The sequence below is a fragment of the Oncorhynchus tshawytscha genome, linkage group LG30 (genome assembly GCF_018296145.1).
Source record: "Oncorhynchus tshawytscha isolate Ot180627B linkage group LG30, Otsh_v2.0, whole genome shotgun sequence".
Classification (NCBI taxonomy): Eukaryota; Metazoa; Chordata; class Actinopteri; order Salmoniformes; family Salmonidae; genus Oncorhynchus; species Oncorhynchus tshawytscha.
The window spans coordinates 1,945,088-1,957,738 of record NC_056458.1 but is presented as its reverse complement, the minus strand read 5'-3'; the positions used below and the strand labels follow the sequence as shown (position 1 = coordinate 1,957,738).

At 42.7% G+C, this 12,651-nt stretch overlaps 1 protein-coding gene across 2 annotated transcripts in view; it reads right to left on the bottom strand.

The window, feature by feature from the left end:
* LOC112229018 (transcription elongation factor SPT6) overlaps positions 1–12,651 on the bottom strand; it is a 50,975-nt gene that overhangs the window by 27,865 nt on the left and 10,459 nt on the right. For both annotated transcript variants that reach the window (XM_024394890.2, XM_024394891.2), the window contains exons 10-20: positions 12,376–12,465; positions 12,056–12,198; positions 9,298–9,449; positions 8,944–9,051; positions 7,260–7,389; positions 6,999–7,149; positions 1,766–1,920; positions 1,303–1,498; positions 809–954; positions 469–586; positions 74–150 (exon numbers count right to left, since the gene is read on the bottom strand). In XM_024394890.2, coding sequence (XP_024250658.1) covers positions 74–150; positions 469–586; positions 809–954; positions 1,303–1,498; positions 1,766–1,920; positions 6,999–7,149; positions 7,260–7,389; positions 8,944–9,051; positions 9,298–9,449; positions 12,056–12,198; positions 12,376–12,465 — 1,466 coding nt within the window. The remainder of the gene's footprint in view (positions 1–73; positions 151–468; positions 587–808; positions 955–1,302; positions 1,499–1,765; positions 1,921–6,998; positions 7,150–7,259; positions 7,390–8,943; positions 9,052–9,297; positions 9,450–12,055; positions 12,199–12,375; positions 12,466–12,651) is intronic.

Below are 12,651 nucleotides of genomic sequence, written 5' to 3'. Positions count from 1 at the left end.
TCTTAAGCGCTCTCTGCACATACAGAGAAAGGTTTTTCTTCTCAAATGTGGTCAGTAGTTGGAGAAGGCTTACCTATTCTCCCCGGCAACAGCCACCACGTGAGGTTTCTTACTGATCAGGAACTTCTTTAGGTTCTCAATGTCCTGGAGCTGAGGAGACAAAACACTACAATATTGCGCTCCATGATGATAATCATATGAATGAAAGTATGATATAAAAGACTGAGTAGAACAAAATAAAATGAGACAAAATCTAAGGATTAACAGGTTGGTCACAGCAGCTGATTAAACAAACCCAAAGCGTGTACTGCAATATCTCCTGGAATACATGACGCTTCCAAAGTGATTTCTTGACTTTTGGTGAACTATCTTTGATACAACTACACTGACGAAGTGATGTTTCCTATGAATGCATGGCTAAATGATAAGATGGCATGACAGGTGGGCAGAGGAGAGGATAGGTTGTACCTTTTTGTCCCTCTCGTCCTCCCTCCATGCATTCCTCCTCTTCAGGAAGTAAGGCAGACGGAGGAAGTCCACCACCTCTCCCTCTCCGTTGATCAGAGAACAGAACACTGGCGTGTCTCTATGGTAACAGAGTTACAACTTTCAGTTATTATTAATGCATATGGTATACAATAAGTTGGAGGATACCACAAACAAACAAAACATGCCCACACACCGCCTTCCCTTTTGCGCAAATACAACACACACACACACACACACACACACACACACACACACACACACACACACACACACACACACACACACACACACACACACACACACACACACACACACGTACCTGCTGTCTGCAAAGGCCACTCCCAGGACTCTGATGCCTTTTCCTTGACTCTCATCCATCAGATCATCATCCTCCTCCTCCGCCTGCTGCTGGTCTGGTCTGTAGGGAGCCACCTTCAGCCAGTTATACAGCCTCCTGCAACACGACTGGACGTACACACAATATCACAGTGTATACAAACCTACACCACATCGCTACACCTTCAGCCAGTTATACCGCCTCCTGCAACACGACTAGGGTCAAAGGTGAACCGGAAGAGGAATAATACACCACTGTGACCAAATGTACACTAAAGCTTGAAATTGATGTTTATTCACAACATGTGCTGGAACATCGGCAATTCTAAATTGAAATTCACAATATCATTAAAAAGTTTTTAAAAAATCTCCAATGATCAAGTTACGGCAACTCTTGAAGTATTCAACAGTATATGGAATTCATGACACTGAGTCCTGGATGTAGCTAGGTGTGCTGTAACACTATCGAGTATATACCTTGATGATGTTGTCCTTGGCCTCTGCGATGAGTTTGTTCTTGAGTTCCTTGGCCATCTGAGGGTAGAGGAACTGTGTGAGGGAGCGTTCGATGGCCAGTGTCCTCTGTCTGTTCCACTCCTGCACCTGGTGGCTGAACTCATCTCTGTAATAGAATTGCTTGATCTCATCAAAGTACGTCTGGTCACCTGCAAACCTGGGGGGGAGATAGGAAGAGAGAAATGATTATGAACCAAAATTAAAGAATCCGTGGAGAAGGTTTGAGCAGAAGGAAATAAGAGCAGAAGCCTTTAGCTTTGTTCTGAACAAACCAGCAGAACAGACAAAATACATATTTTGCACAATTGACCATTCTAGGAAACAAGGGGTAACTTAAAGGTTGTCTTTCCCATACCCTTTAACCCCTATGAGGTCGATGGCCTTCGCCTTTGACCTCAATGGAGGCCAATGCCTCTCCCCTTACCCTTTGACCCCTAGGAGGTCGATGCAGATGTCAATGGTGAGAAGTCCCTCCTCCTCAGCCTGGCACATCTTTAAAAACTGTTCTCCGTTCAGCTCCTTCACTGGCTTGTTTTTCAAGTACTTGAAGGAGTAGCCAAAATGGGCCTCATCCATATCCTAATAACAAACCGGAGGTCAATTAACACGGCATGGTACAAAGAGGATAATGTCTTAACCCATTATACTGGTGGGAATGAACCTAGACGGAAAGGGATTCATTTAAATGTTTCTTAAAGAAGAAATATGAAAACGCATATGTATAACCATTAGGGATGTAACGATTCACCAATACGCATCTGATGCGGCTACATTTCTAAAGGCTATGCAATTGTGGGAGAAAACAGGGTGATGGCCTCTACTAAATAGAGGAGGATCTCATCAGCTATCTATAGGACTACTATATTTATTTCTCAACATTCGTAATATTAAGCACATTGCTTGTATTTACAACAGGAGTATAGCATACCTGGTTGGCATGAAAATAGACCACGGGGAAAAGCGTTCTCCATTTGCTATTTAAGTGCATAGATGACATGTATTTTTTCCCGCTGCCCCTACTTCGATACAGGTGCATGATAACGGTCCATTAAAAATCAAAACAAAATGTTATGCATATATTATTCGTATATGTAAAGACAAGATTCAATCAAGAATAGTCTGATGGGTGACAATATTAGTCTATCACTTGTGAATTATAAAATAACACTTGTGAATGATGCCCAGCATAAGAAAAAACGATGTGAAGCCGTCTACGCATACAGTTTGATGTATATATGATGTATATAATCCAACGTATGCACCACAGAACGCGCTGCAAGGCAAACGCAGCGTTCCTTTGGAAATAATGTACTTCTGGTGTACGAAAATGCTATGACACTAATGTGATCTAGGCTTTACCCACCTGGACAAAGGGAATGTATGTGTGAGGATGCTGTTCATCGATACCATAGTGCCCTATAAGCTCATTACAAAGCTCACAGCTCTGAACTCCTTCCCTATGCAACTCGGTCCTGGGCTTCCTGACGGGCCGCTCCCAGGTGGTCAAGGTAGGCAACAGTACCTCCTCGTCACTAATTCTCAACATGGGGGCCCACAAAGATGCATACTCAGCCCCCTCCTGTATTGCCTGTATACCCACGACTGGATGGTCTTACACAGTTTAAACTATCCTCAAGTTGGTTGATGACACGACAGTCTGATTACCAACAACGAGACAGCCTACAGGGAGGACGTAGGCCCTCTGATGGCGTGGTGACAGGTAAACTCTCCCTCAACGTGAGCAAAACAAAGGAGCTGATTGTGGACTTCAGGAGGAACCAGGCTGCACACACCCCCATCCTTATCAATGGGGGCCGCCGTGGGGACGATAATTAACTTCCAATTCCAAATCGTACACATCTCAGTGAAGCTGAAATGGTCTAACCACACAGATACCGTAGTGAAGAAGGCACAACAGCCACTCCTCAACCTCAGGATGCTGAAGAAATTTGGCCAGTCCCGAGGGCCCTCACAGTGTTCTACAGGAGCACCATCAAGAGCATATTTTTGGCCTGCATCACAGCCTGGTACGGCAACTCCACCGCCGCGGACCGCAAGACTCTTCATTGGTAGATACGTGCAGCCGAACGCACCATTGGGTGCACACTGCCTGCCCTACAGGACCCCTACCCTACAACACCAGGTGTCGCAGGAAGGCCAAGCCATGACATGCCATGCCCTGTTCTCCCCACTTCAATGACAGAGACAGTACAAGGGCACCATGACAAAAAAAATGAAAGACTGGCCAATAGTTTCTACCCTCAGACCATCAGGCTGCTGAATATCCACCACTAGAGTTAGCTACCTATTTTACTTCACTTAGTCCTGCAAGATTTCCACTGTACCCTGCAATCACACCGGCAACCCTGCAAATGTGACTATTAAACACAAATATACACTGGAGTTGCTTACCAAGAAGCCAGTGAATGTTCCTGAGTGGCCGAGTTACAGTTTTGACTTAAATCTGCTTGAAAATCTACTGCAAGACCTGAAAATGGTTGTCTAGCAATGATCAACAACCAATTTGACAGAGCTTGAAGAATTTTGAAAGTAATGTTTTAAAAATGGGCAAATGTTGTACAGGTATGGAAAGCTTTTAGAGACTTACCCAGAAAGTCTGTCTACAAAGGTTTGAGTGAGGGGTGTGAATACTTATGTTAATGAGATATTTCTGCATTTAATTTTCTATAAATGTGAAAACATTTACAAAAACATTTTCACTGCCATTATGGGGTATTGTGCGTAGATGGGTGAGAAAAAAATATTTAATCTATTTTGAATTCAGGCTGTAACAACAAAATGTGGAATAAGTCAAGGGGTGTGAATACTTTCTGAAGGCACTGTACAGTATTTTACATTTACTGTACTTTTTGCTGAATTTGTTTGATAGCGAAATCTGAAAACATTCTGGATACATTGATAAGAATATTAATAGAAAAGTTGGGGTAGGAGCAACGAAAGGCAAAATTACAAGGGTTTGAGTGAGAGGTCTAACTGGTGTCTCCAAGTGGCCACACACCTCTCAGTTCAAGTTATTCCAATGCACTTTTATGACTTCCATTACTAACTAAGTTAGAAAATACCATCTTCAAATCTTCAAGGAAATTCAGTGAAGCAGATCATAAATTGGGTGCGCATAGAATGGAGTCATGAGTGCATTGAGATACATGTTCTGCGGCAAATTATATTCACAGTGCGACAAACATAGGCTCATTCTGTTCAGAACAACCCAGGGAATGACGCAATGTAGCTGTACGTCAAACATAGTGATTATAAACTTTGACAGTGGTCGTGTCTGAACGCCCACACTTGGGTTCTAAATAGTAGGCCGTTTGAGTATGCAAAAAAAATTATGTTTAAATAAAGTATGAGACATTTCGAAAATCAAGTATACTTTAAATGACCGGATGTCATTCTAATTTCAGCTTTGACAATAGCTGAACAATTAGATATGGGGATGCGCTTCCGAAAAACCCCCAGGAAACAATGCAATCACGTAATCTCAGTACGCAAAAATATAATGTTTAATAGCATGTGAAATTTCTAAATCGGGTATGGTTTAAATGCCAGGATGTTACTCATTTCAGCTCTTCGCCTAGTAGAATTTGATGCACACTTTTCCAGAATGAATTGGAAGATGTGGGCTGCGAGTGATAGGCCCGAGTTCTCCAAGTAGACAAACAAAACTAGGCTACTTAATTGGGAAGATGTCTGAAGCTTCTTGTTCTCCATAAAATGACCACGAGTACCGCATCGTCGGCTACATCATTGAAAACAGAAGTATTTTTATAGTTTTGTTTTCTGACTTAAGTGTTTCTTATTCTCTTGGCCTTCATCAGAGTTTTTAAAGTATACTGAACAAAAAAGAAACGCAACATTTAAAGTGTTGGTCGCATGTTTCATGAGCTGAAATAAAAGATCACAGAAAAGGTCCCATATGCACAAAAAGCTTATTTCTCTCAAATTGTGTGCAAATTTGTTTACATCCCTGTTAGTGAGCATTTCTCCTTTGACAAGATAATCCATCCACATGACAGGTGTGGCATATCAAGAAGCTGATTAACATCATGATCATCACACAGGTGCACCTTGTGTTGGGGACACTAAAAGTCACTTTAAAATGTGCAGTTTTGTCACAGAACACAAAGGAGCATGAAATTGGCATGCTGACTGCAGGAATATCCACCAGAGCTGCTACCAGATAATTTTATGTTTTTTTTTAATCTACCATATATCTACCATAAGCCACCTCCAAACATTTTTTTAGAGAATTTAGCAGTACTTCCAATCGGCCTCACAATCGCAGACCACGTTTAACCACACCAGCTCAGGACCTCCACATCCCGCTTCTTCACCTGTGGGAACGTCTGAGACCACCCACCCGGACAGCTGATTAAATATTGCTGTCTGTAATAAAGCCCATTTGTGGGGAAAAACTCAGTCTGATTGGCTGGGCCTGGTTCCCAAGTGGATGGGCCTATGCCCTCCCAGGCCGACCCATGGCTTTGCCCCTGCCCAGTCATGTGAAATCCATAGATTAGAGCCTAATGAATTTATTTCAACTGACAGATTTTCTTAATATGAACTGTAACTCAGTAAAATAGTTGACATTTTAATCATGTCGTGTTTATATTTTTGTTCAGTATAAATACTAAATCATCTTTTGAGTTCTGAATGTGTCACCCCCGGGGACTTGGGATGTGGCTACAATATTGATGTAATTTTAGATCAGGCCTTTTGATTTGAACATCTGGAATGTTTTAGTTTTGTAGGCTAGACTACCTACTTAACTCATGGATGAAGCCTTAGCAGTCTCGTTCCCAATGATCAAGTGCTTTAGCGTATTATGTTGCTGTCCAACGGTTTTGAATTTGCGAGTCACTTCAATAAACTTTGATTAGCTAACACAACGTGCCATTGGAACACAGGAGAAATGGTTGCTGATAATGGGCCTCTGTATGCCTATGCAGATATTCCATTAAAAATCTGCTGTTTCCAGCTACAATAGTCATTTACAACATTAACAATGTCGAAACTGTATTTCGGATCAATTTGATGTTATTTTAATGGACAAAAAATGCGCTTTCCTTTCAAAAACAAGGACATTTCTAAGTGAACCCAAACTTTTGAACGGCAGTGTATATATATTTGTTACTGCTTGATTAAAACGATCTCGGTCAACTAACAGCCTAGCGACGAAACAATCGACCAGTTGACTATTTTCTTTTTTCTTTATTTAACTAGGCAAGTCAGTTAAGGACAAATTCTTATTTTCAATGACGGTCTAGGAACAGTGGGTTAACTGCCTTGTTCAGGGGCAGAACGACAGATGTGTACCGTGTCAGCTCGGGGATTCGATCAACAGTTCGGTTACTAGTCGAACGCTCTAATCACTAGGCTACCCTGCCGCCAACTAATTGGGGTCAGCCCTAGTTTTCTTGTCTGCATGTTTTCTGTCGTCTAGAGACAGGTCTCACTCATATTTGGTATATTTTGGCACAGCATTGTAGCACATTTGTATCTTGTCAGTTTGTTAAACTATAGTAAAGCAGAGTGGTGATATATAGGGATGATATTTATTTATAAGATATCGCATTTAGTCCAAATACCCTAAATAACTCTACATTAGTGTTAGTGCATTGTCTTGGTTCCCGTACCTTCTTTCCTTTCTTGGTGGGATTGATATTGATCTTGGCTCTCTCCTGGAAGGTCTGTCTGAGGACGTGTCTGACCAGAGGCTCCCTGGAAATCTGCATGGCCACCATATAACGAGTCCCCTCCAACACCGCCTCAGGACTGTTAAACTGGCTACAGAGAGAGAGAGAAAAAAAAGAGGTAGGGGGTCAGTGTGTGTGTTATCTGCAGACAGTCTTTGGCAAGCTCTACAGAGCTACCTGATGTGTGTGTGGTGTGGTTACCTGCAGACGTAGTCTTTGGCCAGCTCTACAGGCTCAGCAGGGAACTGCTCTGTCTCGTGGCGCTGGTAGCTGTCTCTCAGATTCTCCCCAAACTGCTCTGGAGTCAGACCAAACTTCTTAGCCAGGCCGTCTGAGACAGAGAGAAGGGAAGGAAGACAGGATCTTCAATCTTTATACATGTCTCAGTGCACTCATATTTGAACTACAGCTGTCAAATGATTAAAATAATTAATCACGATTCATCTCAATCTCATCTTCATCTCTTATTTGCTCAAATTTGGTGCAAAAAAAAAAAAAGCGGTGTATTGAGTTATAGGCATGTAGGGACTGAAACAACAAATACTCTGTATCAGAATGTTTTCACCATAAACAAGCAATACAAAAGTCCTGTAACTTACTAATAATGCTCCCAGCAGGCCTACTCCCTCATAAATGTTCATGAAGTTCACACACACGCGCACACACACACACTTAAAGTGTCAGCCATTCCAAAATATTGTTCTCCCAGTTACCGATTGGAGGGTTGGCTATAAGAAAAAAGCAGTGGCAAATAGCATAAACCTGTCGAAAAATGTCATGAATTCCACTGAACATAAACTTGTGACCATACACTTCAGTCGTCCTCCCATTTCTTTTCACTGACTAAGTTGCTAAGACAAACAAGCCCACTGACATTTTCAGATGAAAAAGCTGCTCTCTTCTTCTGTACGATACGGCCAAAGAGTGAAAACAACCTCTCACAAGGTACTGATGTGGCAGGCGTTGCCAGGAGCCTTCGTGCAATGCAGGACAGCCTGGTGTGTGCCTACACTCCACACATTTCTCAAAGGACTCCTCCTCTTCATCGGACACAGACTCAGAAGAACTGAACAAGAGGGCTTTGGTGGCTCGGACTCTGTTGCTTTATCAGGTTGCTGTGCAGGCCTCTCTTCCTTCAGCAAGTTGCTGACCAAAGCACACACCTCACCCCTCCCAGGTCTAGGAAGGCACTTCAGGTCCTTAAACCTTGGGTCGGGTACTGTGGCGATCTTCAGCCACGTGAGGTTGGTGCTTTCCTTGCGTTTCTCCAGGTCTGTCAACGTCATCAGAGCTCTCCATCACCCAAAGGAGATGACACAAAGCATGCAACACCATTGAGCAGGAAATGTACAGAACATGGTCTCTCTCACACTCACTAACAGAGTGATAAAGAATATTACTTGCAAGGCTACAGTACTGCCCCCAAATTCTGCAGTTTCTCCAGGTCAACTGTGGTTGGCATGGTGATGTTCGTTTTCTGTTGGGCCAGAGCATCTCTCAGTGGTTGTTGTTTCGGTGGGCTGTTATTGAAACGCCCAACAATTTTTTGCCATTTGGCTAGGGCATTGTCGAACCCGCCGTTGTGTAAGGACTCTGTGAAGGACCTTTGGAGAAGGCGCGGTGCAGGGCATGTGTTCAAAAGGCATTCAATGCATTAACTTTGACAGCCCTAATTTTAAAACATCAGTCTCTGCTGAATACGAAAAGGACAGATTGCCAAAAGTAATGTCTTGAGGCAGAGCAGGGTACTGCATGTGCGCATACCTGGTTTACATTTCACATGTCAAGGCCCTTGCATCCACCACACGCACAACGAAGTCAAGCATATGTCCGATAAAGTAGGGATAAAAAGACACCATATTAGAGGTCAGCAGAGGTGACTTACCGAGCCCTGCGCTCTGACAGATGCTGTACATGTCTCTACGAGATGCCAGCTTCAGGTCTGGCCCCTTCTGCTCTTCCTCCTCCTCCACCTCCACCTCTTCCTCCTCACCTGAATGGACAGGGAAGAGACATGATGTCACACAGTGTGGAGGGTGATAAACACATTTAAAAATAAAGACAAAGCCTGGTTGTTCAAAAGGTGCCGTTATTTTACTTTCCATGCAACAATGCCACCCTCATTGCAGCTGTTTCGATCTCCTTATTAAATAATTTCTGAGTAACAATGTAGTTATTTACTATAACAGTTTTCAGTAAGAAAATGTAACAATAAGCCCAATAATTTATGTTTTCCCACCGTCCTCGTTAACCTCCTTGATCTTCCTCAGCGTCTTCTTCTTACTGGCGGCCTTGGCTGTGTTTTGCATCTTGGGGATGTCTCTGCCGTAGTACAGCAGGAAGTGGCTGTACACATCACTCAGCTCATCTATGGACTGGACGTCTTTCAGTCTACAGGAGGGGAGAAGAGGTGAGGAAAGGAGAAAAGAGGAGGGGAGAGGGAAACAGTTACACTAGCTGGACTTTACTAAATTGGTCCTATGTCTTTTATGAAGACATGGGGATATGAGACTTCTGAACTTTGACAACCATGTAACGGGAAATCTGGGTCCAGCTTCCTGGACACAAACTAAGTGTATGGGAAACCTCCCTAGTGGTGGAGGTTTCAGTTAGGAGGCAGACAAATGGACACAGTGCAATGCCCAGGGGTGGCTTTTATTAGTGGAGAAGAGGCACCAAAACTGTTGTATACTATGTGCAGCAATGTACAAACAAAATAAACATGACGATGGCCAGAACAGGAAACAAACTTGGGGTAAACTGACTGCAGACCTGGTTTGCCAAAACTCCAGAAGCAGCAGGAGGTAACATTTTACATCATCAATAACGAGGATTAATAGGGAGGTTTGTAGCATATACTCCTGTAGAAATAGTGATCTCAATACCATTACAACGTGCACTTTGTAAGGCAAACTAAACGCACAAAAATACATGAATGGAAAGCGTACATAACAGGATTTGCCCGCGTGCCAACCAAACTCTAACATGCATCTTTCTCGCTTTACAGGCTACATCGCAGCACGGAAGGAAATGGGATTATACACATAACATATTCAATGCATTATTATGCATTCTCATCAACTGTTTCAATATATGGTTATTAATATGTCAAGTCAGAATACCAGGCACAGCATTTTTGGGGAGATTCTCTAGGCTTTGTGTGTCTGGGAAACTGGCCCCTAGTGCATTACAACACTGGAGCACACAATCTTATTATTATATATATTTTTTAAAAGCACTGATTCCTGAACTTCTATTTCTACAATATCCCTTATCGGTCCTTTTACATCTGTCGTTTACACAATGTGCAGGACAGAGCTTGTCAATCATCAACTATATCAGTGTGACCTGTTGACACAGGTCACACTGACCCCCCTCGTACCACAGCGTTCTCCTATGGCCCTGTGTTAAGACGCATTCTGGTCAAAGGTAGTACCCTATATAAGGCAGGTGTAGGCAACTAGATCCAGCCGCGGGTCGGCGTGAATGGTCGGGGGGCCGGAAAAACATGATCATAATTTGTACATTGCAAAGAGACCACAACTAAGCCCAAAAATAGATTTGATTTGGGAAAAAAAAACAATAATATCATACCTTGATAACATTGAGAATAGAGCATGACTGATATTATCGGACAATATTTGGCCTTTTCGGATGTATTTGTATCAGCATATAATCCACCAAAAAAATGGGATAAAAAAAAAGATTGGACACAATCACCCAAAGCAACTACACCAGTCAGAGAGGAGAGTGAAATACTGTGACCTAACTGTTAAAGCTTCTACGGTGAGTGCCAGCTCAATAAATTGCCCAAAATGCGCACTGGACCTATACTGTTACGTGGTAGGGTTTTGGGTCTCGTGACAAACAATGAATGCTATGCTCAAATGTGAAGGAAGTGCCATGCTAAGAACGATCAACTCTGTGGTAACGTTAATGTTTACAGCCCTTTAGATAAGCCTGTGAAATCTGGTGTTATATTTGCTCTTTGCAAAGGGAATTCCTCAAGTGGTCATTCCAATGTTTTCAGAGACACAAAAAATAACATAGCAGGTTCCAAAGTAGTTTTTGGTAGTTACGTTTTAATGTATGGATTGTTACTTGTCAGGGACTGGTCCAAATTCACATTTCACCACCCCCATTTCCAGTACGAGTACTAACTAGCTGTGTGAGAGTACTTGAGGGTTAGTGCTATCCGGGACCCTTGGGATGTCCCTAAACCCTAACCACTACCCATGCTGTTCATCCTCCTTTCACAAGAGTAACAGTTTTAACAGAAATAATATTGTCTTTCTGGTGCTACCATAGATTTTATGTGACGCTCCTAACCTTTAAGGACACAAATTCAAAGCTTGCTTAACAATTTAGAATAATTCTGCAATCTGCATTTTTTTGCTTTTACCTACTGTTATTATTGAATTATCAACTTCCATCAATCATATGTTTTCACTGTGTAAGGGCTATTTGACCAAGGAGAGTCACCCGACCTCAACCCAATTGAGATGGTTTGGGGTGAGTTGGACCGCAGAGTGACGGAAAAGCAGCCAACAAGTACTCAGCACATGTGGGAACTCCTTCAAGATGGTTGGAAAAGCATTCCTCATGAAGCTGGTTGAGAGAATGCCAAGAGTGTGTAAAGCTGTCATCAATGCAAACGGTGGCTACTACGAAGAACCTCAAATATAAAATATATTTGATTTGTTTAACACTTTTGGTTACTACATGATTCCATATGTGTTATTTCATATTCTAAAATGTTGAAAATAGTAAAAATAAAGAAAAACTCTTGAATGAGTAGGTACGTCCAATCTTTTGACTGGTACTGTATATCAGTCAATATTTTCACTCTAAAATAGGAATAGAAAATCCCATATCGGTCGGGCTCTAATTGAGACCTGGCCTAAGGGCCGCCTGTTGCCAACCCCTGAGATAAGGAATAGGATGCCCTTTCAGACATAGTCCATACCTCCTCTGACCCTATGGTTGGCTGTACGTACCTCTCCATATCAGCCGTGTCCAGGGGTCTGATGCCATCAGCCAGGGGTTTGTCAGGGTCGGCAGAGATCTGTTCATACTGGTGCGACTGCATCCTCCGGAACAGTCGTGTCAGGTTCTGCTTCCTGCTCTTCAGCTGGCACCACTGGGGTCCCGGAGGTCAGGGGTAGACGTCAGGGGTCAGGAAGTGGGTCAATAAGAAACAACTTTCTTTCTATTGGATTACAGTTGTAACAATCTAAGCTAAGATGACCAACTGCTGGTATACGCAAAAGTGTGTGGGGTGTTAGATGCCAAAGGTTGTGATGAGGTCATCCTTTACCTTCTCGTCCCATTGCCAGACCTTCCACAGGTCGTTGATGTTGAGCTCCGGTTCTACATACTCCTTCCTGTAGAATGCGATGAACGGAACCTGGAGAAAACAAAGAATGTAAAGTGGGTGAGAACATGAGACAGACACCACTGTAAAGCTTGATTTACAGACTAATTCTGACTTTTGGCTATGTTGTTGCTACGGCGTCTCAAGAGGGACAAACAGTAATATTGCTTGTTTTTCAAGCAAAGGTCTTTTAAGGGAATAAGCGAGCACAGACGTTTG